A 27059-nucleotide genomic window follows, 5' to 3' on the forward strand; every position below is an offset into this window, starting at 1 on the left:
AGAAAAAAATCATCAATTGTTCTGTATATAATGGGACTTATGAACAACATCAAAAGTTCCATGTAGGAAAAAAAAAACTTCATTCACATAGTTTTTTGGTAAAATTATTGACCCCCACCCCCCATTTAATTTAACTTAATTTTGGAAAAATTGATTGACCAATAGGGATATATGTAAAATCGATTTTGGATTAACAAAACTTGCAGCAATGTTGACCCCTCACCCCCAAACTATTTGATTTAAGTTTTTTTTTATCCTACATTTTTCTTTTGATGGCGTCCCTTACCCAGATAACTCAAGAACAGTGAAAATGATGCCACCAAAATTTAAAATTGATCTCTGTATGGTGGTAATAACAAATGTGTACAATTTTCGTGACATTTTGATATTTTTTAGATGGTCCATAATCAACCATACAGATAGATAGGTGCAAAAAAGTACATTTGCTTTATCATAAAATTGAATGATAAAAATAATAATAATTTCTGTTTAATAATGTTTCCAAGTATCAAAGATAAACATACAATTTACCAATGGCCCATCACTGCTAAAAATGTATCCATTCTGCAAAGTGGTTTTACACGCTTTGTTATCATGGTTATACAAAATAGATTAAAAACAACCTAGTACTGTTTATTTAGTACTGTGCATTTTTAATTTAACTTAAATCTGATTTTATACTTTGGTCAAAATCTTGTACAAGCCTAGAATTTTTTTTGCTGTTGAATAGATTACCTTAGGAGTTTAGGTCCTCAATGCTCTTCAATTTCGTACTTTAATTGGCCTTTTTAACATTTTTATATTAGAGCGTCACTGATGTGTATTTTCAAGACGAAGGGAGGTGTTTCAGGGGTTGGACCCCATCCCCTTTTTTTGGACGATCAATGCATTTGAATGGGAACATTTAGTTGGAACCCCCCTTTTTAAAATGGCTGGATCTGCCCCTGTGATGAGGTTTTTTACCTTCTCTTATTGCAGTAAATGGAGCTCCTTCTTCCTGCTGAAGTCGGATTTCCTTCAATGCAACTATCTGATTAGTCAAACTGAAAAGGATGGAAAAAAAAATAATATCACATGTGAATTTATTTCTATTACACCTGTCAAACTGTATCTTGACCTCTTGATGCCTTCTTGATGTTGTTTTTGTTTTGTCTACAGTTCAAATATTTTTTAATCTCAAATCCCATTCTGTTAAAATTTTCTTCCGTACATGTATACTTTCACATTCTATTTATACTCACCAATGTGACATTATAACATTACTTATACCTTTCTGATTTTTTCACTTCAGATGTGATTTTCTTTTCTGTGGGTTCATTAATATTTGTAGGATAGCAAATTTCATGGATTTTGTGGGTACAGGGTAACCACAAATTTAATTATTCAATGAATTTAAAATTTTCTAAAGGAATGAATGCAGACTTTTACAAAACCACAAAAATCAAATATCAACCAAAAAACAGGCATTCATGTTGAAGGCTGTACTTTAACCTATAATGGTTTACATTTTAAATTGATATTTGGATGGAGAGTTGTCTCATTGGCACTCACACCACATCTTCCTATATCTATTCATTTATTTACATAAATGAGACCGTTATTTTTCTCGTTTGAATTGTTTTACATTGTCTTATCGGGGCCCTTTATAGCTGCACTATGCGGTATGGGCTTTGCTCATTGTTGAATGCCGTACAGTGACCTATAGTTGTTAATGTCTGTGTCATTTTGGTCCTTTGTGGATAGTCGTTTCATTGGCAATCATACATTATCTTCTTTAATATAATTCCTCAATCCACAAAAATTGGTCCCCACCAAAATAAATTAATCCACAATATTGTAATAATCCTGTGAAGGTTCCCTGGGTATGGAAACTTTGGATCTTATAAAAATTATGAAGCAATCCATAAAGCATTGTTTTGTTGTTTATAACTGCTTTCACATGTTGAGTTTTTTATTGTAACAACACTGCATACACAAGGTATCCACTTATTCTATCATACTGAAAATTTACCCAGCACTGGTTTACTGTCATTTGTAATAATTTAGACTATTTACCAGATTTGTTATAACATGAGCAACATGACGGGTGCCACATGTGGAGCAGGATCTGCTTACCCTTCTGGAGCTCCTGAGATCATCCGTAGTTTTTGGTGAGGTTTGTGATACTTATTGTTTAGTTTTCTATGTTGTTTGTCTATTTGTCTTTTTCATTTTCAGCCATAGAATTGTCAGTTTATTTTCGATTCATGAGTTTGACTGTCCCTCTAGGATCTTTCGTCCCTCTTTTACTGAAAGTTTTAAACAATATTTCTCTACTGACAAGGTTTCTGCAAAAAAAACAGTACAGAAAGCAGTAGAAGGAGTAAAATAAAAAAATATTTCAAACAACAAACTCACTTGCTGAAGCCTTTATATACAGTAGCATAAGATCCCTCTCCTAACTGTTCAAGTTTCTGAAAGTTTTAAACAATATTTCTCTACTGACAAGGTTTCTGCAAAAAAAACAGTACAGAAAGCAGTAGAAGGAGTAAAATAAAAAAATATTTCAAACAACAAACTCACTTGCTGAAGCCTTTATATACAGTAGCATAAGATCCCTCTCCTAACTGTTCAAGTTTCTGGTAGGAATCCTGTCTTCCAAACTGTCCCTAAAATACAACATATAAAACATCAAACATCCAATATAGTTGCATGCAGCTTTATATATTATGGCTGGTATGCCATATTGAAAATCATTTTAATATATAAGAACATTATCAATGTATTATCAAATATTACTTTTTACATGATGAATAAATAATCTGGGAACATGTTTTGTTGTTCCTCAAAGATTTTTTTATTTTTTTATTCAACAATACATTATGTATTATATAGCTTGTTTGGAAAGAAAAAGTTTCCGGAAATAGTTCACACTTGCTGGTATCAATTTACTCGAAGATTCTACTCCCAAAGTTTACAGAAACTCCGACCAGGTGTAAACAGAAATAATCTTTGAAGTATATATATGGGAGATAACTCAAACATTACTTACTAGATGAAAATATAAATCTTAAGGAAGTTCGCTTGTCATGTTTGGGGACCTTTGTCAGATTTTCAGAATCCTCTGGTTTTATCCATTTGAATGCCTTTAAAAAAATTGCCTATTGACCCCCATTTTTCTTATAAATCTTTTACATGTATAATGATAAGCCATCTTTAAAAGTCTTATAAAATTTTAATTATTTTTTAATAGTTTTTGAGAACTTACACTTGTAAATGATAAAGCTATGAAAAGTCAAGAGAGAATATTTTCCCGCCAAAATTTCAATGGCTTATATCTCGAAAGCCAGCACATTGACCTACATATTTTTTTTACTCTTTTGATTCCTTTATTAATCCCTTATCAATATAAACTAGTTTTTTTAAATTTAATTATTTTAAAATTGAGAAGCGAACTCCCTAATAAGAAAACTCTTAATCAATTAGAACAGAAACATTTTATAACTCATATTCATAAATATTAAAAAGCTTTTATAGTACAACAGCTTATTCTGATTATGATACATTTGAATGATTTATATATGCCTTGATCAAAATGACTTTTTCAGGGGCTTTTATAGCTGATTATGTGGTACATCTATTGGCTTTTCTCATTGTTGAAGGCCGTACAGTGACCTATACCCGGAAGTTACATTTTTTTTGGTCATTTGGTCTCTTGTGAAGAGTTGTCTCATTGGCAATCATACCACATCTTTTTTTATATATAAAGCAAATGTATTAGATGACCCTATCATGTTTGAAGATGTATTTTCCACTTTAAATATGCAAAAAAAAAAACAGTCCACATTATTTATATATGTGCCTGTCCCAAGTCAGGAGCCTGTAATATTCAGTTGTTGTCGTTTGTTTATGTGTTACATATTTATATAATTTATACAATTATATAAAGTATGTACCCTATTGGAATTTTGAAAACAAGGGTGTTACATATTTGTTTTTTGTTCATTTTTTTAAATAAATCAGGCCGTTAGTTTTCTCGTTTGAATTGTTTTACATTGTCATTTCGGGGCCACAGTGATATTGTTGGCTTTTATCAAAACTACCTCTACCCTTTTTTATTGAGAAAATATGCGTCATTTTCATCAAATTGGGAAATTTAAAATAAACCAAAAATTTGACTAAAACTTCAATTTACAGAACCCCTTTCAAGAGTCTACCCTTGCTTTGGAATAAGACCCCTTTTTGTCAGTGATTATTCATAAATAGACCCTCATATCTGCACATTTAGTCATTTCAGGCATGAAAAATATTTAAATGAGTGTTTTTCAGTTTGAATTTATGTACAATTACTACTAAGACTGCACTGGTTGGGAAAAAAGTTGTCTTTTTGGGAATAATTTTAAGCCATTTTTTTTTCAAATTGGGATTTTTCTCCAGGGGAAAAAGCCTTTATTCTCCACTAATTTAAGGCAAACAATATCACTGCGGCCATTTATAGCTGACTATGCGGTATGGGCTTTGCTCATTGTTGAAGGCTGTACAGTGACCTATAGTTGTTAATTTCTGTGTCATTTTGGTCTCTTGCGGACAGTTGTCTCATTGTCAATCATACCACATCTTCTTTTTTATATTTGATTCTCAGGTTTTGTTCTATCTTACCCCATAACTAGAGGTTCGTTTTGGTGAGAACTGTTTCATGTATCGATGACCTTCTGACCTTGGCCTTTGATTGTTATCTCCCTCTTCTTGATCAAGTTGATCTAACATATCACCAGCCGAGTGGTGCCGCTTCACTGGTGCATGACTGTTTACTGAAGTTGAACAAATTATAATCAATGAACTATATTTTGTGTAGCAAAAACAGAAGTGATAAGTCTTAGAAGATTGAGATATCAAGTCAGTCCCATAAGGTTTTGATTTCATTTCTTTCAATCTTTACCTAATAATAATAAATCCAGTAGTTCTATGCATGAAATGACATTTAGTTGTCTATTGAATATTTGAGTCATTGGGTTGCTGTCTCAACAAAGTCTTACCACATAATCCTACATCTCTCTTTATTCTCTCTTTATAAATCAGATAACAATCTTTTACAGTAGTTTGTGCATATACACATATATCTTATAATGTGTGTTTTAAGTAAATTTATGAAAATTTAGAATAATACTGATCTATAAGTTTATGGTATCAATAGCAGTTTATAATGTAATGGTTATATAGAATTGGCTTATGACTTGTTGTTACATTATGCATCTTTATTTCATTTATATGTTGTTTTAATATTATAATTGTCTGTATTTGGATCACGTCTCTATTGTGCTCATTCCAATAAAATATTGAATTGAATTGAATAAATCATATACTATATCTTGATAGTATTAGATATTTTTTTTATAGTATTTTCATTAATTGTGTCAGAGATCAAACTTATTCACTCAGTGTATTATTATGTTCACTTGTTTTTGATTATTTTTGTTAATATGTTTTTGATTGAGTTAAGCCACATCAATTCATATTTTATAGTGTGTATTTCTATAATGTAATGCTACACTAATGTTTTAGGGTTTTTAAGGAATGACTATAATATTTTTTCTGTCTATGAAGAAATAACATAAAAAAAATAGGTGAACACTGAATAAAATGTGTAGCGGGTTATTTAACAGTGTGCACCACATTTTTTATGATATTTCAAATAAACAGAAAAAATATAACAGTCATTTCTTATAATTTAATACTAAATTCCATTTTAAACCGTAGAAAACCATGAAATGTTAATACATACACGTATTGCTATGCATTTACTTTTCTACATTGGTTAGAGGTATAGGGGGAGGGTTGAGATCTCACAAACATGTTTAACCCTGCCGCATTTTTGCGCCTGTCCCAAGTCAGGAGCCTCTGGCCTTTGTTAGTCTTGTATTATTTGAATTTTAGTTTCTTGTGTACAATTTGGAAATCAGTATGGCGTTCATTATCACTGAACTAGTATATATTTGTTGAGGGGCCAGCTGAAGGACGTCTCCGGGTGTGGAATTTCTTGCTACATTGAAGACCTGTTGGTGACCTTCTGCTGTTGGTTTTTTTATTTGGTCGGGTTGTTAGCTCTTTCACACATTCCCCATTTCCATTCTCAATTTTAAGACATGTAAGGGAGATAGCCTCCAGTAACTTACTTGCACTGGTTTTGATTGAGTTCGACGACGGCCTTCCAAGTGTATGATATCCACCCTCATGACAGTTGGCAGGATTTAAAGTGGTATTTATTAAGCCGTAATCATCTTTCAAACCACATCGGCTAAGGGCAAGGTTAGGCGGTACTGTATTGTAGGAGGCGCTGTCACCATTCTTGGTATTTTCGGACTAAAAATATACAATTTATGCGTTTTCTATATTAAGTTGGTCATCAAGTAACATATTACTATCAAATCAATAATTTTGATGTATAGCAGTTCTTTATAAACAAAGTTTGTCATTTTTGTGCCGTTTAATTTTGAGATTTTAAATTCTGAGATTGACTTTTTTTTAAATATTACTTCTTCAATAATTTTCTACTATAACATTTTTCACTAGGTCTCAATTATTCTATAATGCCTTAATTATATCTTAAATAAATTCAGTTTTCCTAGTATTAATATGAAGTCTTGCAAATAGACATACCCGTAGCCAGGGGGGTTCGGAAAACAAATAAGCACTGTTAAAGTCAATGTTCTGTTCGAATTGTGACTGTTAAAGTCGAGTTTGTGAGTCCAACGAATCCCCCTTTGGAAATTCCTGGCTACGGGCCTGTTAGATTTAAATCAGCAACAAGAAGAGACACTGAAAATTTTAATTTTTGGCCATATTGTCCAAAACCATTATTCTCCAATTTACGTTCCTTACAAACTTTGACTGATTAGATCATAGGACAAAAAAATACTTTTGTAAAATGAAAAGGATAACAAAAAGTACTTGGTATGAGAGCGTTACATGAGGGAGATACATTCCTTGATTTTACAAGATTAGCTAAGATTTATTATTTTTTATAACTGCAGACTTCAATAAAACAATATTTGTATTTGCATGCTGAGCTTGTATCTTTTATCCTCAGCACTATCTATAAAATCAGTAATAATTAAGTTCTTTATTCCAGATCAAATTAAATGAAGTATTTTGTTTACATAATTATATAATATATCAAAGATCAATATCTGTAGAAAATTTACAGTTATTTATAAGCACTTACCTCTAGATCACTTTCATGAATGGTATCTTCTTTAGATATAGCTGAAAAAACAAAAAAAAAACATTTAAATTATATATTTAACATAGCGTTTTCTAATGTTTACATTTCCACTTGCAATTATTTTCTTTTTCAACAATTAAATGGAGGAGCCACACAAGATTTAATCGTCTTACTGTCAGGACTGTATTAAGTAAATAAAGGTCTTAAAGAATTGATTCTCTTGTAAAGAGATCCAATTGATATATGCAAACTTCTATTACTAGTTCAAAAATAATTTAATTAATGTGAATAAAAATAAATCGACTGGTATACAGCAATAAAAGAAACTCTCTTTTAAAAACTGATACAGCTGATTCCATTGAGTGTGTAGCCAAAGGTAATACCCTACTTTAAGAATAGACTAGTTCTACAGAAAACAAATCAATCTGTCTGTTGGACTATGCTACTTCGAAAATAGGGTAGTTTACCTAACCTAACAATGACTTCACGGTTCAGCTAACAAGCAAGCTAATCAAATATATTACCTTTAACTACACACTCAATGGAATCTGCTGTAATAAAATTGAGAATGGAAATGTGGAAAATATGTCAAAGAAACCAAAACCAAAGAGCAGATGATACATATAAGAATGTAGATTTGTTGTCTTTCTGATATCTTTTTAAATCTCACTCCTTATTTTAGTGATTTAAAATTTGTATTTACATTGTGTTCTAGATCGAATTTACTCGTTCAGTGTATATAAATGTTCACTTGACTTTGTTAACTTCTTTCCATTGAGTTTAAAACCATTTTAAATTGGGGGTAGGAGGGGTCCTGATCCCGAAATCCTGAGGTCCCGAATCCCAAAATTTGAAAAAAGAATTCCCGGATCCCAAAGGAGTAAATCCCGAAATCTTGAGCTTAAAAACAGCCGATCCCGAAGTCCTGATAAAGGTCCTATCCCCCATTTTAAATGATATCTTATAGTGTTTGTGTCTATCAATGTTGTGAGGTTTGAACACTATTTTTTCAGGTAAGGGTGAATATTGGCGGGCAAGCCCAGTGTTAAAACATTTAAACCAATGCATTTGTTTATTAATTACTTCAATTGACTTGGTTTATATCAGGTTAATTAGTGTAAATGTGTATTCATGTGTTTTTGTTTTGTTGTTTAAATGTACTTTAATCATTCTAATCATTTTCTGTGCTTTATTTTGTAATTCATTCATTTGATTGTATAGCTCAAATTTTGGGCACCATGCTTGGTTAATAAAAATTATCTTATCTTATCTTATCTTATCAACCCTGCATTCAACTTAATTGAAGAATGAAGACTTTATTTTTCCAAATTCAATTAATTATAATTCTTGGAATATTTAGATTCATGGGGGACATTTCCCCTCAAAATCCACAAAAACTGGTATCCCACAGTAAGAGCATTTAGTGCAATCAATGTACTTTCCATTGATGAATATTTGATAGAGTTACATTTGACTGATCTGTCTGTAATCTTGTGAAGTTATGTAATCTTGTGATCAATTGTAATTACATTGTTTATATTGCAATGTTCTTGTTGGTGATAAATTAAACTTAAGAATGTTTATTGCTAACACTTATAACATTTCTATGTTACAAGTCTTTCTATATAAGTACATGTACAGGGGTGGATTGAGCCATTTAAAAGGGGATTTCCCAACCCAGGATAAAAGAAAGGGGTTCCAACTATATAATATGTTCCAATTTAAATGCATTGATTATCATACAAAAATGGGGGTTAAAACCCCCTTCTCTGGATCTGCTACTGGCATACCTGCCAAGTTATTAAAATGCCCATGGGGGTTTTGCATGCAAGATGGCTGCCATATTCCTAAACAACCTTCAAGGGGGCCTTCAAATACAGTGTAATGTTGTTTTTAGCTTCTTCATACTTTTATAAGCCCAATTCATTGTAAAATTAATTGTTTTGTTAAAATTGTGGACATAATTGCTCTTTAAAAATTTCAATTTGGTAGCCTCCATGGGGAAATCCCCCGCAAATAGTGACAGTTGGCAGGTATGGCTACTGGTCATATTTACATGTATTAGAGTCAGAAAATCCCAAAAAATCTCTAACCATGTTGTCCATTTTAGAAAATTAAGATACTGATAATTAATTCATTATCAATTTTTACTTTCACTTTCATTTTAACATTGTCAAACATATAATTGTAATATTACACCTTTCAAAACCCTCCACAAGTAAGTTAACATTTCTAACCCCATATGAACCTCAATCATTATGTGACTAAACTTCAGTATAATGTTTCCTAGGTCATTAAATGGTCCTGAAGACACTATGGTAAGTGGCAAACTGTGTAGACCAGAATAAAGTGTATCCTTCTAGTAATTCAGGATGTTGTTGTCTTTTTATAATCTACTTCTCTATATCAGTACTGTCACGAAAATAGTAGTTCTTTTATCAAATATCAGTTCCAAATGGACAAATTATCCTGTCATATTATTTCCACTGCATGGAACAAATATTACAGTATTTTTGTTACTTTTTGATTAAGCTGAGCTACCACCTTCAGGTGTAGGATTTTCTCACTGCATTGAAAAGCCAAAAAATGGTGGCCTTCCACTAGCTGTTGTCTGATCTTTGTTCAGATTTTTGTCTTTTTGACATATTCCCCATTTCCATTCTCAATTCTATTTTAAAGATTAGAAAATATTTGTTCCGTAACAGGAACTGTTCATACATAATACTGTGGATTCATTATTATTCTTTGGATACCAATTTTCGTGGATTTTGTGAGAACAGACGAACCACGAAATTAAATGTTCAACGAATACCAAATTTTTTATAGGCTAATGTATGCAGATTTTTCCAAAACCACGAAATTAAATATCCACAAACATATAAGTTTTCCTCAATCCATGAAAATTGGTATCCACGAAAATAAATGAATCCACAGTATGGCATATAGTTTATAACAAAGTTTCCAAGGAACTTCTGTTAGGTACTTAAATTTGACAGTATACACAATCAACCCTATTGAACTACAATGTAACATTGAATCATTAGCTATTATTTACACAGTTATCCTGTCAGCATAGTTTAAATTCTAATAGATTTTTAAGTTGGGAGATTGTTGAGCAATTTATAACAGCATTTGTTAAATTACTTTGCCAGATATATAATTCATAATTAACTGATAATTTACTAAATTACCCCTTGGAATGTGTTCTTTATTGCACAGAAATATCATATTAAGTGTGGTCCACATCTTAGCAAAGTATTCTATTCAAACCAATCAATGCAATAAGAATGGGAGAGGGGGGAAAGGAGGATCCCAAATCCCAGGCTTAAAAACACAAAATCCTGAGGTCCTGAATTTAAATAAAGTACATCCCAACGTCCCGAAATTAGAAAACAAGAATTCCCAGATGATCTTATCAAAGAGAACATGTATACTAAGTTTCAAGTTGATTGGACTTCTACTTAATCAAAAACTAACTTGACCAAAAACTTTAACCTGAAATTTGCACTTTCATTTTATATGTTCAGTGAACCTTAAAATTGGGTTCAAAACTCTAATTTGGCATTTAAATTAGAAAGATCATATCACAGGGCATGTGTATACTAAGTTTCAAGTTGATTGGACTTCATCAAAAACTACCTTGACCAAAATCTTTAACCTGAAGCGGGACAGACGGACGGATGGACAAACGGACGAACCGACACACAGACCAGAAAACATAATGCCCCTCTACGTATACTCTAGTAGGTGGGGCATAAAAAGAAAAAGAAAATATGTGATTTTTTTATTGTATATAGACACAATGAAGAGCATATTTATAATGACATGTACTCAATAAATGTCGATAAACAAAAAAAATTTCAATCCTTATTGAAATACTGACCTCAGTTTTTCGACCTCAGTTTTCACAGTAAATTGTCATTTAAACGAGGCCAGACAGTTGATAGATCAATATATATATATATATAGCAATTACTCACAGATAACTTACGTAAAACATCTTTTAACTTGCTTAGTAGTTATGTAACCTCTAGTAGTCATTAATTGTCCATTACATATATATTTCAGTTTGAAGTTAGAATTGCTTTAAATTTAGGATGGTCTTGATGGGGGTTGTAGGAGAGAGAATATCAAAGCGTGGAAAAAAGGATATTATGGCCAAAAACATAGAATAGGGTATAGAACCACTGATTGACATCTGGCCCAGTCTGAAAGAACATACAAGAAAGTAGGACATATTTTAAACAAAATCGTTCCTACGCATATTAGCTGCATCTTTAATTTGTCAATAGTCACGCCTGCAGGTATATTTGGGTCAGTTTCATTTTTTGTTTGCAGTAAGTACGAGTTTTTTTAAATTTGATTGAGAATAGCTTACTTTGGTGTGCATGCAGAAATAAAAATGTGATGAACAGACAGAAGTACAGATGGAAAGACTGACAGAAGGACATAGTCAATCTAAACATTTAATTTCCCCTTCTTCTAAAGCTTAAGGGGCATAAAAATTCTAAAAAAAAAGAACAAGAATGTGTCCATAGTACATGGATGCCCCACTCGCAATATCATTTTTCATGTTATAAGTGGACCATGAAATTGGGATCAAAACTTAAATTTGAAATTAAAATTAGAAAGATCATATCATAGAGAACATGTGTACTGAGTTTCAAGTTGATTGGACTTCAACTTTATTAAAAACTACCTCGACCAATAAACATAACCTGAAGCAGGACAGACGGACGGACGAACGAACAGACGGAGGCACAGACCAGAAAACATAATGCCCCTCTTATATTGTAGGTGGGGCATAAGATTGGACTTCAACTTCATCAAAAACTACCTTGACCAAAAACTTTAACCTGAAGCGGGACAGATGGAGGGACGAATGAACAGACAGAGGCACAGACCAGAAAACATAATGCCCCTCTACTATCGTAGGTGGGGCATTAAAACTGCACAACGAGACCCTCAAACCTCAGTTAGAATAGATTAAGAGATGCTTCAAATTCAAAAGTGACACAGGAAAATAAACTTGAGATAATCAAGTTTATCATATTGTTTTATACAATTCAAAGATCGACCTTGGTGGTCCACTATTCTTATTTAATTTTGTGGAAAATATATATCTACAAAATAAGAAACCCAATGAAAATTGAACCTCCATATAAAACCACTTACAGTTTAAGGAAACCACGAAATTAAATCCCCATGAAATTAGTTACCAAATTGTGGGCAATATAAATCTCATTATTTTCCTTTTTAAACATTTATTGAATAATTAATAGATAGAAAGGCTTCTGCTCTGCCCTAATAGCCCACTAACATTAGACCAGTATTAATATTACATTAGATATTCTTGTCTAGGGAATTGACTATTATATTACTTTATTACTGTGGCTTGACTTATATATGATTCAGAACCCAGAATTGTTACAGCTCAATATATTGGTCAAGGTATTTTACAGGAAAAATCAATTAAGGTTGTACATAAAAGTGAGAGGTTTAGCGCTATAAAACCAGGTTCAATCCACCATTTTCTACATTTGAAAATGCCTGTACCAAGTCAGAAATATGACAGTTCTTGCCCATTTGTTTGATGTGTTTTTTATGTTTATCATTTTGCTATTTGATTAGGGACTTTCCGTTTTGAATTTTCCTCAGAGCTCTGTATTTTTGTGATTTTACATAACACTGCAGGGAGATAACAAGTTCAAATCACAAATTCAATGACCAAAATTTGAGTTCTTAAAACTGCTAAAACTTCAATTAAAATTAAAAAAAAAGAACTTCATATTATGTAAAATGACATTTAAAAATTCCGTTCACCGCTTCTATTTACCCACCCACCTTTTTTTCCCTTTAATTTTTCTGTCATCCTCCTTCTATTTACCCCCACTCCCTTTTTCTTCCCTTTTAATTTTCTGTCATCCCCAGGAACAATATATATTTACAATACAAACAGTAGTGTGTTTACATCATTAATTACGCCCTTCACCTTGGGGTAAATAATACAGCTGTTAAGATGATTGAGAAATAATGATTTCCTGCAAGTCTTGTAACCACAACTGCCGAAAAATAATCACTTGTAACCAAACTGTGTTTTTGGCAGCTAATCTGTCATACCTATAAAGATTGAGATATTTAGAATTCCCATGTCAAAAGTCCAATAAAACTATTGTATTGGGTTAACACCCAACTTCTTCTCAATTAAGGCTATGAGAGAATCTCTAAAAGCTGGAAAATATTGTCACTCAAATATAAGATTGTTTATTTGGAAATGAACTGGTACAAATAAAATAATGTGTTGTAACCAGATAACACCCACCAAGCTTGTAAATATGGCACAGTAAATTTTCAAATCATGAAGGGACATATCTTAAGAACAGATAAAGTGAAGCCACCAAAATTCAAATTTTATCAGTGTTTGCTGGTTAAATAAGCAATGGGGCTTTTCCAGTCATTCTTAAAAGAGGGGGTTCCAATATTACTTCCAATCATATGTCCCCATTCACATGCATTGGAGGTCCAAAAAAGGGGTTGTTTTTGGCAGCTAATCTGTCATACCTATAAAGATTGAGATATTTAGAATTCCCAGGTTGAAAGTCCAATAAAACTATTGTATTGGGTTAACACCCAATGTTTCAAGGCTATGAGAGAATCTTAAAACCGCTGAGTATATTGTCACTCAAATACAAGATTGTTTCCCATTTGGACAGAAACTGGTACAAATAAAAGAATGTGTCCACCAGATAAATATGCCACACACCCACAGAGCTTGTAAACATTGCACAGTAAATTTTCAATTTATAAAGGGCAAAACTTGAGAATGGTGAAAGTGAAACCTGCCAAATTTTCGTTTTGGTTGTTTCTTAATCAAGTGTTGTGTAAAAGTTTTCTAACATTTAGTTTAGTCCAACTGTTAAAGAAAAGAATATTATTTTTAGTCCTGTACTCCCTCATTTCATTGAATTAAAAGGGTCTGCATTTTAAATAAAACAAACTTCATCCTTTCAATTGTTATAACAGACACAAATTTTTAATACTTCATAATCATAAAATCATTTTGAAAATGAATATAAATATTATTTCTCAAGAATTCAAGTTTTTATTATTTACTCAGAAATAAAATCAAAGGAAAAATGTCTGCAACTGCGAATAATTTGAAATTGAAACGCAGCCTTAAAATTCCCAATGGGCTAGACATTATGAGAGAATAATTGAAAAATGCTGCATATTGCGTGTCAAAGTGCATGATGTATGCACATTTTGTCTGCATGAAGTGCATTTAGCAACACAAATATTTATTCACATGTAATTTGTCTGATGGGTCAAATTGCAATATCCATCTAATTAATTGCTCAAAGTTCTGTAAAAAAGCATCCATTTTTTCAATTAATCATGCAAAATGCAATTATACCTGCCAGCTAAATGCATGTACATGCTTAAAATATAAACTGCCAAAGAATTGAAGTCTAAACATAGAAAATGAACGAGGATTTGTGAACAAAACAACACATATTAAACCTATTAACATGCTTCTAAATCTTTAATTAATTTTGGTTAAAGAGGCTTATTAAAATGTCTAAAAGTACATCAACTTTATATCAATTACAAATGTTTCTGTATATAGTATGTACATGGTTAAAATGAAGGATTTTAGGTAAATGCCTGCCCAGGTGCGCAAACTTAAATTGTCCTTGAGCGGAGCAAGGTAGTCATTTTTGTTTTAGGTAAATTATCAAAATATTCTTTAAGTTGGACAACTTTTGCCTGAATCGCCTCGGTCTACATCAATGCCGAAGTCAAGGGCCACATATTCACCAGAATTTATTACAAACAATTTTTTACTCTGGTTAAAAAAAATGTAATCCTCAAAATAATTAACAGTACTTTCTAATAATTCATGAGTGTATTTGAAGAACATGTATTAGCAACATTATAATCAAATAACAAGTTTGAGAATACCCCCCCCCCCCCCCCCCCCCCCCTATTAAATCATAATCTTACCCCAAACGAATAGTCAGTAATGATTTTACATCCGAACTTAAATCAATATAATTTTCTAAATATATACCTATATACAATTTCTCCCATAGGATATCTTGTTGATTTTAAACAAAGCATTGAGTTATTAATTACTGTAAACCAACTTATTTTCGCGAGCGATTTATTTTTCGGGAGCGATTTATTTTCACAAGCGATTTATTTTCGCGACTTTCGCGAGTAGAAAAATAACGCGAATATAAATCATCGCGAATATGTAAACCTTGGATCTACCCATATTAAACTTTATCAAGGAAATAAGAAAACCGGGAAATTAAATAGCCGCGAAGTGGTCAAGAAAGGGTAAAACGCGAAAATAAGTTGGTTTACAGTAGTTAAAAGTGTAAGGCATTACAAAATCTATTATGTAAAATGCCAATCAAGTAAATTATATTCAAAATAAATCAAGATTTCTGCCAAATTCATGATAACAAAAGCTCAAAGAACTTTATGTGAATCAACTCAACATGCTGAAATGAAAATACAATGTATATATACTGCAGCTGTCCTTTTAGAGCAGTCAAATTGCATTGACTGTATATTTATATGTGATATACAGTCACTGATCATATATATCACTTTGTTTATGACGTTGACAACGCAGTTTCTGTAGAGTTTTATCTATGACGTCAACAAAACATACAAGTTTGCAGCAATTTTACGTTGTCCGCTCAAAAGTAAAGAATGCTGATTTTCCCCCTGAATACTTCATTTTGAACATTTATAAGAGTTGCAGTATATAAAGAATAACCATACATTGTCTGGAAATATCAATCTGTTATTTGTACTCGGCTCGAAACAGATAGAAATGCTCGGCACAGCCTCGCTTTCTTTCTAAGCCTTGTACAAATAACATTGATATTTCAAGACAATGTATGGTTATTCTATATATATCCCCCTCTGAAAAGTATGGTGGCTTACAAGTATATCAAATTGGCAATCATACCATACCTCCTTATTCTTTTAAGAACAATTTGCAATTTCAAAATCTAATGCATTCTGGGTAATTTTTTTAAACCCGTACACCAAAATATTGTGATTGATTTAAAAAAAGTTCTAAACAATGGCAATCTACCCAGTGACCTTTAAACCTTGTTTTCGTTTTATTGTAAGAACAATGAGATTACCCATAGTCCTTTAGTTTCTGGAAAGGCCAATTATTCTGAAGGTCTTGCATCAGCAAATTGCAATGTCCCCTACCGACAGAAAAATTGGATGAGTTTACACTTAAAAGGGCCATGTGTTCCCATTGGAAAGGTTTTGTGAATTATCAATTATAATCAACAATAGTTAACATCTTTCCAATAATATTTTTACTAAAAATAATTAATATTTTATAAAGCCACTCTAATAACATCATGAACATTGTTGATATTAATGCATTTGTACAAATAATAGCAATCAGTTGGCATCCATATATTTTTGAATTCTGGGAATTTCTTTTTAAGTTCATTTTTTTTTTTTTATTTCATATATATTAATATCTAAATCTACATTTATATTTATATCAGTTTACTATTTTATTGTTTGCATTATTGCATTTAAAATTAATAATTTAGATAATTCAAAGTTTTATACTGTTTAATAAATTGAATATTCTCTTTAATTTGATCGTAAAATTTGAAGAAAACCATGTGAAGGATCATAATAATATAAAATTTCCAAATAAAGATGATCAAACTAAAAATTTATAATTTTAACATACTTTGCACGTTAATTGATGATCGATATAACATTTCAAATTACGCAGCATCAACATTTTAAATTATAAAGAATTAAAATCTAATGTATCTGTTAAGGAGAAATTCAACCTTGAGTATCTGGATCTGGTTTTATCATTTTTGATTAACTACTGTATGTATAAGCCTGTCCCAATTCAGGATCCTTGTAATTCAGTGTTTGTCATTAATGTGTTTCATCTTTGTTTTTCGTTCATTTTTTTTTCTATAAATAAGGCCATTAGTTTTCTCATTTGAATTGTTTTACATAGTCATTTCGGGGCCTTTATTTAGCTGACTATGAGGTATAGGCTTTGTTCATTGTTGAAGGCCATAGGGTGACCTGTATTTGTTAATTTCTGTGTTATTTTGGTCTCTTGATGAGTTGTCTCATTGGCAATCATACCACATCTATATTTGTTAATTTCTGTGTTATTTTGTAGAGAGTTGTTTCATTGGCAATCATACCACATCTTCCCTTTTTTATATATAGACTTACACAATCTCATTGGCAATTATACCACATCTTCCCTTATATATATATAGACTTACACAATCTTCCAAAGCTTGCTGATAACCTCTTCTTTAACTTTTTAATCTTACTGATTTGTCTTTTTCCTGAAAGTAGAAAAATTAATAATTATGTAATATTACATACACGTCACAGTTAAGGAACCTACATTTTGGATGACGTCTTTTATGCCACTGGTGTAGCTCGCGGATCGATCATTCATAAACAATAAGGCTGTCAGAGAGAGAGCAAACCAGATTTTCCTGCACAGGACAAACCCTGAACAGTTGAGAAAGTATAGACCCAACATATAAGCTTAAAACGGCTATAAATTTGAATCGATATTGAATACTGTAAACCAACTTATTTTCGCGAGCGATTTATTTTTCGCGAGTAGAAAAATAACGCCAATATAAATCGTCGCGAATATGCAAACCTTGGAGCTTTCCTTATTAAACTGCATCAAGTAAATCAGAAGATCGCGAAAATAACAAGAGGCTCTCAAGAGCCTGAATCGCTCACCTTAATTCTTTTGGTTAAATCTCTCATCAATGATTATTTTGGCTTATCAATTTATTTAAATGTTTTTTGGATCGTCCTATTTTCTTCAAAAGCCAAAAAAAATAATAATTTTCTCCTATGTTCTATTTTAGCCATAGTAGCTATGTTTCTTGACATACAAGGAAATAAAATATAAAATTTATACTAGATACTCTGAAACTCATTTAGCCTAAGTTTGGCTGAAATTGATACAGCAGTTTCAAAGGAGAAGATTTTTTAAAGTAAGTCAACATGATGAACAAATTGTGAAAAAAAGTCTTTAAAGGGCTATAACTCCTTAAGGGGTCAATTGACAATTTTGGTCAAATTGACTTAATTGAAGATCTTACTTTGCTGAACATTATTGCTGTTTACAGTTTATTTCTATCTATAATTATATTCAAGATAATAAACAAAAACAGCAAAATTTCCTTAAAATTATCAATTCAGGGGCAGCAACCCAACAACAGGTTGTTTGATTCATCTGAAAATTTCAGGGCAGATAGATCTTGACCTGATAAACAATATAACCCATGTCAGATTTGCTCTAAATGCTTTGGTTTTTGAGTTATAAGCCAAAAACTGCATTTGACCCCTATGTTCTATTTTTAGCAATGGCGACCGTGTTTGTTGAAAGATCATAACTTCGGATACAATATACAAACTAGATACCCTAAGGAACATTCAGTTAAAGTTTGGAAGTATTTGGCCCAGTAGTTTCATAGGAGAAGAATTTTGTAAAAGATTTCTAAGATTTACGAAAAATGGTTAAAAATTGACTATAAAGGGCAATAACTCCTAAAGGGGTCAACTGACCAAATAAGTCATGTTGACTTATTTGTAAATCTTACTTTGCTGAACATTATTGCTGTTAACAGTTTATCTCTATCTATAATAATATTCAAGATAATAACCAAAAACAGCAAAATTTCCTTATAATTATCAATTCAGGGGCAGCAACCCAACAACAGGTTGTCTAATTCATCTGAAAATTTCAGGGCAGATAGATCTTGACCTGATAAAACAATATAACTCCAGTCAGATTTGCTCTAAATGCTTTGGTTTTTGAGTTATAAGCCAAAAACTGCATTTGACCCCTATGTTCTATTTTTAGCAATGGCAACCATGTTTGTTGATAGATCATAACTTGGGATACAATTTACAAACTAGATACCCTAAGGAACATTCAGTTAAAGTTTGGAAGTATTTTGCCCAGTAGTTTCAGAGGAGAAGATTTTTGTAAAAGATAACTAAGATTTACGAAAAATGGTTAAAAATTTACTATAAAGGGCAATAACTCCTAAAGGGGTCAACTGACCATTTCTGTCATGCTGACTTATTGTAAATCTTACTTTGCTGAACATTATTCCTGGATACAGTTTATCTCTATCTATAATAATATTCAAGAAAATAACCAAAAACAGCAAAATTTCCTTAAAATTACCAATTCAGGGGCAGCAACCCAACAACGGGTTGTCTGATTCATCTGAAAATTGCAGGGCAGATAGATCTTGACCTGATAAACAATATTACCCCATGTTAGATTTGCTCTAAATGGTATGGTTTTTGAGTTATAAGCCAAAAACTGCATTTTACCCCTATGTTCTATTTTTAGCAATGGCGATCATATTTGTTGATAGATCAAAACTTCAGATACAATTTATAAATTAGATACCCTAAGGAACATTCAGTTAAAGTTTGAAAGTATTTGGCCCAGTAGTTTCAGAGGAGAAGATTCTTGAAATAGTTTACGACGACAGACGACGACGGACGACAGACGACAGACGACAGACAACGGACGACGACGGACGCCAAGTGATGGCATAAGCTCACTTGTCCCTTTGGGACAGGTGAGCTAAAAAGCTGTGAAGTGGTCAAGAAAGGGTAAAACGCGAAATAAAGTATCTGTGAAAATAAGTTGGTTTACAGTATATATATATCAAAATTTGAACAGCTTAATTTGGTTGAAGCATCAGGTTCAATATCAAGAGAAACACCATTTTTTCAATCTTTCAAGAACCATGCATAACTCCTCAATGATAAAAGTAATAAATATCATTGCTGAACTTGACCTACATTTAACAACATATTAAAATTTTATAAGCTATGGTTAAATGATTCATGAGTGAAGACAAGGATTCATGAGTGAAGACAAGGATTCATGAGTGAAGACACGGACAACACTGCTGCAAATGCTTTCTGAAAGGTTCTTATAAAAGGTTGAAATGTAAAACCTTATTTCAAATGTATAATAATCCCAGTTAAATCTTGACCATTCTTAAATAATCTCTTCAAAACAATTAAACTAGCGCTATAAATTAAATCTAGGGAATATTGATTTCCCCAACCTTAATTTTTTCAAATAGTTTTGAACCTTGTTAGAATGTACAAAAATCTTTGTTTTTATTCACTCTTACAAAAAGATATTGATAATTGAGCTCAAAGATTTAAAACCTAAAATCCCGTTTTTTTTTATTTTTTAATTACAATCAAACAACATTAAACAAAGTTCACAATTTTAGTTAATAAAAAAATCTTGCCTTTAATTTAGTCTAATTTCAAACTCCAAAAAAATCCTGCTGTTATTCACCACCTTATTTATTTTTCAGATATAATCATGCCTTTATTCATTGCCACCTCTGTTTTCATCATTACACACATACTTGTCTAATAACAGACATTTAACGTCAAATTAAAGGAGCTTCTGATGTTTCTCAGAACAACATAACTCTTACATCACATGTGAAAATATTCAAAGCCACATGCCAATTTTCATTATAATTAGCAAGTTATGAAATAGAATCATGCTTTTATTCTTTCTTGCAAGTTATATTTAAGGCCAAGCTTTTGAAATTACCTGCTTCAATTTTCATTATAATTAGCAAGTAATAAAACAGAATCATGCTTTTATTCTTTCTTTCAAGTTATATTTAAGGCCAAGCTTTTAAAATTACATGTTTTAATTAATATTTTTAATTTTAAATAAACTTTTGTTTGATGAATGCTGGAATACAAATAAGATTTTCTTATAAAATTATAAATATTGACCTATACATGTAATCAACTGATCAACTTACTAGTTAACATAGCCTTATTTATCAGAATCATTTCAAAGGTCTTTTTAAACACTGTGTATTTCCTATTGATTAATTGTTTTCTTGTTTTACAAAACTTACAGTAAAACCTGACTAAACCGAACCCTTTCGGGACTTGAGATTTTGTTCAGTTTTAGCAGATGATTCCGTTTCATCAGACTCACAGTGCATAAAATGTGATATGATTGGTCTTCAGAACAAGTTTGGATTAGACAGGTTTCCGGTTTATTCAGGGTTCGGTTTAATCAGATTTCATTGTAGATAAAATTAGATGAATAATTTCAAGGGTCTTTTTAAACACAGTGTATTACCCTTGATTAATTGTTTTCTTGTTCTACCAGACTCCTAATATCAAGAAAGATAAAATGAGATGAATAATTCAATGGTCTTTTTAAACACAGTGTATTACGCTTGATTAATTGTTTTCTTGTTCTACCAGACTCCTAATATCAAGAAAGATAAAATGAGATGGATAATTTCAATGGTCTTTTTAAACACAGTGTATTACCCTTGATTAATTGTTTTCTTGTTCTACCAGACTCCTAATATCAAGATAGATAAAATGAGATGAAAAATTTCAATGGTCTTTTTAAACACAGTGTATTACCATTGATTAATTGTTTTCATGTTCTACCAGACTCCTAATATCAAGATAGATGAAATGAGATGAATAATTTCAATGGTCTTTTTAAACACAGTGTATTACCCTTGATTAATTGTTTTCTTGTTCTACCAGACTCCTAATATCAAGATAGGTCAAATTAGATGAATAATTTCGATGGTCTTTTTAAACACAGTGTATTACCCTTGATTAATTGTTTTCTTGTTCTACCAGACTGCCAATATCAAGATAGATAAAATGAGATGAATAATTTCAAACACTACAAAAGATTTTTCATTTACTTTGTAATTTTGTATTGATGATAAATTACATGGATAGCCATTATCTGGTTTCCTAAGATAAATAGATTTTAATCAGGGATCCAGTCCTCTTTAATGTAGGATGTGTATTGGACATCTATAGCATGTATAGAGGTAGATATATTAATCATGGTGAAACACGAAATTTACATTATTTCAAAGATCAGATGTTAAAGATTATAATTTTGTCTTTAATCTTCTTGGTTTGAAGATATTCTTTATTGTTAATTCAATGATGCAGCATACTATGAACCAGTAGTGTGTCTGTCCGTTTTAAGTTAATTATGTCTAAAGAGTTGGTATATCTTTAATGACTGTTACTGTACATTGTAAATTAAGAAATGAATTCCATCATAGCATGAAGTTCAACTTCATGTGAACTTTATCTTTTTTTTCAATTATTTGTAAAAAAAAAAAAGGATTTAATGTGACATCATCAGACATGGTCATCTTTTTAAACAACATAAACTTGAGCATATAGATTGAGACAAACTTTTATCTATAAACAAGAATGTGTCCCCAGTACAGGGATGCCGAATATGCACTATCATTTTCTATCTTCAGTGGACCGTGAAAATGGGATAAAAACTCTAATTTGGCATTAAAATTAGAAAGATGATACCATAGGGAACATGTATATTAAGTTCCAAGTTGATCGGACTTCAATTCATCAACCAGATGCTCCGCAGGGCGTAGCTTTATATGACCGCAGAGGTTGAACCCTGAACAGTTGGGGCAAGTATGGACACAACATTCAAGCTGGATTCCGCTCTAAATTTGGATTGTGATTAAATAGTTGACACAGCATAGGTTTCTGACACAGAATGAATGTATTCAAATGAACTTAAAATTTTTGTTTTCTCTTAGAGCAATTCACTATGCTGTTGAATATTAATCCTCTCAAAAAAATGTTTGAAGAAATTTTCTTTTTATTTATGAAATTTCAAATGAGAAAAATTGAACCCAATTTTTTAATCACATCCCCCTTTCCCTTATTCCAAAACTAATTTCAATTAAAATATTCTAATGGAGTTTGCAACAATTACTACTCATTTAAATACATCATAAAATATTAAGATGTAAAAAAACTGCTTGTTATCACTGAATGGTAAAGATTATTTTAATTTATCAGTTGGTAGTAAAAAGTGAATATACATTGTATATTGTATAACAAAGATTTAAGTTGATTCTGGACAAAGAAAGATAACTCCAATTAAAAAAAAAATCTTGCAGATATTTCTTGCTTACTTTACTGGACAAAGAAAGATAACTCTTAATTAAAAAATAATTTGCTATTTCACAATATTGTGAAATAAGATATTTCTTGCCATTGTACAATACTGTGCAATTGAAAAGACTTGCTATTGCACAATACTTAATATAATAATTTTAGATCCTGATTTAGACCAACTGGGCCCATAATCAAAAATCTAAGTACATGTTTAGATTCAGCATATCAAAGAGGCCCAAGAATTTGATTTTTGTTAAAATCAAACTTAGTTTAATTTTGGACCCTTTGCACTTTAATTTAGACCAATTTTAAAACTGGACCAAAAATTAAGAATCTACATACACAGTTAGATTTGGCATATCAAAGAACCCCAATTATTCAATTTTTGATGAAATCAAACAATGTTTAATTTTGGACCTCGATTTGGGCCAACTTGAAAACTGGGCCAATAATCAAAAATCTAAGTACATTTTTAGATTCAGCATATCAAAGAACCCCAAGGTTTCAATTTTTGTTAAAATCAAATTAAATTTAATTTTGGACCCTTTGGACCTTAATGTAGACCAATTTGAAAACGGGACCAAAAATTAAGAATCTACATACACAGTTAGATTCGACATATTAAAGAACCCCAATTTATCAATTTTGATGAACTCAAACAAAGTTTAATTTTGGACCCTTTGGGCCCCTTTTTCCTTAACTGTTGGGACCAAAACTCCCAAAATCAATACCAACCTTCCTTTTATAGTCATAAACCTTGTATTTAAATTTCATAGATTTCCATTCACTTATACTAACGCTATGGTGGGAAAACCAAGAAAAATGCTTATTTGGGTCCCTTTTTGGCCCCTAATTCCTAAACTGTTGGGACCGAAACTCCCAAAATCAATACCAACCTTCCTTTTGTGGTCATAAACATTGTGTTTAAATTTCATTGATTTCTATTTACTTTAACTAAAGTTATTGTGCGAAAACCAAGAATAATGCTTATTTGGGCCCTTTTTTGGCCCCTAATTCCTAAACTGTTGAAACCAAAACTCCCAAAATCAATCCAAACCTTTCTTTTGTGGTCATAAACCTTGTGTCAAAATTTCATAGATTTCTTTTAACTTAAACTAAAGTTATAGTGCGAAAACCAAGAAAATGCTTATTTGGGCCCTTTTTGGCCCCTAATTCCTAAAATATTGGGACCAAAACTCCCAAAACCAATACCAGCCTTCCTTTTATGGTCATAAACCTTGTGTTAAAATTTCATAGATTTCTATTCACTTTTACTAAAGTTAGAGTGCGAAAACTAAAAGTATTCGGACGACGACGACGACGACGCCAACGTGATAGCAATATACGACGAAAATTTTTTCAAAATTTGCGGATGTATAAAAACTACGTTGACAGAAAACTTTAACCTTATAAGCACGACGGAGGAATGAACGCTCAGACCAGAAAACATAATGCCCATAAATGAAGCATAAAAATATTCTGATGTGACATCATCAGACATGGTTAACTTTTTAAACAACATAACATCTGATAACAAAATCAGAAGAAAATTTGATGTCATTATTGAATTTTGACAAGGTGCAAATCTAGCATTTATGAAAGGGGTGTAGAATTTTAAAACACAAAATATAATAAAGTGAAAAGAATTTTAGACTATTTAAATTTAATGTCATTATTGAATTTTGACAAGGGGCAAATCCAGCATTTATGAAAGGGGTGAAGAATTTTAAAACACAAAATTTATATATATTAAGGTGAAAAGAATTTTTGTATAGTTATATTATATATTTTCGCCAAAAAAAATCTGATCAATGAGGAGAGGCATATGCTCTCAACCCCCCTCCCCAATCAGCTACTGATTATAATTGTATAATACAGGAAAATCAATTTTGTAATTATCTTTTACACTGTCCTAGCTATTAGTCTGTTGCTCTAATGACTTGTGTTGCTATTTCAAAACCTATGAATATATTACAAAGTGAATTTATTGATGTTTGTCACTCAGCTGCTAGTCGGTCAATCAAATCTCACTGTAGTAACCTGTAATAGAGCTTATACATGATCTATATTTATCCTATAATCTTTCCCACTTAAGGATGCTAACTTCTCTTGTTTTTGAATATTTTCCAGATTTTTGGAATCCTCTGATTTTATCCATATAATATGCCTTTGATAATTTTGCCCGCTAACCCCTACTTTTCCTGGTTATTTTTTCAATGTTTTTGAAAGGAAAAAGGTGACAAAATGTTAAATATATGAAAAATCTGGAGAGAATCATTTCCTGACAATTTTGCAATGGCTTCATTGTATCTCCAAAACAAGCACACGAACCCCTGATTTTTTTCTGATTTTTTAATTCCTTTATTCACATACTATCAATGTATAACAGTACGTCTTTTAAAACACTTGACATTTTGAAACAGAGTAAGGAACAATATTCCTTATATACCATAAAAGGGGGGGGGGTCCCAACCCAGGACAAAGGGGGGGTTCAACTATATATGTTCCCATTCAAACGCATTGATTATCTAAAAAAAAAAGGGGGTTCCAACCCCCAGGACCCTCCCTCCTGGATCCCCCACTGTGAACTATAATACAATTGCATTAGGGTTTGGTTATGGTTTACAGAATAAAAAATAGAGTGCAGAATAAAGCTTGAAACCATAAAATCTAAATTTACAGTGGCAGATCCAGAACTTTTCATAAGGGGAGGGAGGAATACAGAAAAATAAACAAAACAATTAAAGAAAAGAGAAATAAAATGGCCATTTTAAATTAAAAGATATTTATAGTTCAAAAATGAAGGTAACCCCATCTATACCCTCTTGCATTGTGACATTTCTAATATCTTTTAAGCTGTGAAAATATATATTTAAGAGCTTTAAAGAAATATATTACAACTAATATTTAACATAATTTAATTGATTAATCATGTTTTAATTTTCAATTATGTTTAATGCCATTTCCTGTTGGGCCCTCATTTGGAATAAAATAAAACATCAACTTCTTTATATATTTTATATACACAATATGTTAGAAAACATATACAATATACATGTATACACCATACAAGTACATGTACATGCTAAATGTAAACATGTACAAATGTACAAGATTAATATAAACATGTACAAGTAAATGCTAAATACAAACATGTACAAATGTACAAGTAAATGCTAAATAAAAACATGTACAAATGTACATGTTGTAACCACAATCAAAATGCACTAATTTTCTTTACCTACATGTATATGTATGTACTATAGACTACTATATCCTGTTACAAACTAATTATAAAAGATCAATAATCTAATTTTGTAATCTACATGTAAATCATTTAACTAGTCTACAACCTACACTGACATTAGTGAAAGAAATCAATTTTAATTGCCTATGTATACAATGTTTATATCATAGAACATAATGATTTAACATCAATGCAAGAGTTGATTATACAGTTTAATTCAAGATGATATCATGGATATTTGAACTTAGAATAGAGAATGGAAACAAGAATGTGTCAAAAAAAAAGCAACCAGTGAGACCAAAGAGCAGAAAAGAGGATTTTTAATGCAACCAGAAATCAGTAAACAATGTAATTATTCAAATTGTATTGTGATCTGAAACAACAATTATCCTGGTTGCATCCCCGAGATAAAACACTGACAAATCAGTGGCAGATCCAGAATTTTTCCTAAGGGGGGCCTGCTAACTGACCTAGGGGGGGGGGGGGGGGGATTTGCTCCAGTCATGCTTCAATGATTCCCTATATAATCAACAAATTTTTCACACAAAAGAGGGG

General features: G+C 31.4%; 1 protein-coding gene across 2 annotated transcripts in view; it reads right to left on the reverse strand.

Annotated features, from left to right (window-relative positions):
* LOC134695189 (cyclin-dependent kinase 14-like) overlaps window positions 1–27059 on the reverse strand; it is a 51718-nt gene that overhangs the window by 17891 nt on the left and 6768 nt on the right. For both annotated transcript variants that reach the window (XM_063556399.1, XM_063556400.1), the window contains exons 2-7: window positions 17512–17577; window positions 7202–7242; window positions 6153–6339; window positions 4639–4790; window positions 2563–2648; window positions 964–1043 (exon numbers count right to left, since the gene is read on the reverse strand). In XM_063556399.1, the coding sequence (XP_063412469.1) occupies window positions 964–1043; window positions 2563–2648; window positions 4639–4790; window positions 6153–6339; window positions 7202–7242; window positions 17512–17577 (612 nt within the window). The remainder of the gene's footprint in view (window positions 1–963; window positions 1044–2562; window positions 2649–4638; window positions 4791–6152; window positions 6340–7201; window positions 7243–17511; window positions 17578–27059) is intronic.

The sequence above is a fragment of the Mytilus trossulus genome, chromosome 13, assembly GCF_036588685.1.
Source record: "Mytilus trossulus isolate FHL-02 chromosome 13, PNRI_Mtr1.1.1.hap1, whole genome shotgun sequence".
NCBI lineage: Eukaryota > Metazoa > Mollusca > Bivalvia > Mytilida > Mytilidae > Mytilus > Mytilus trossulus.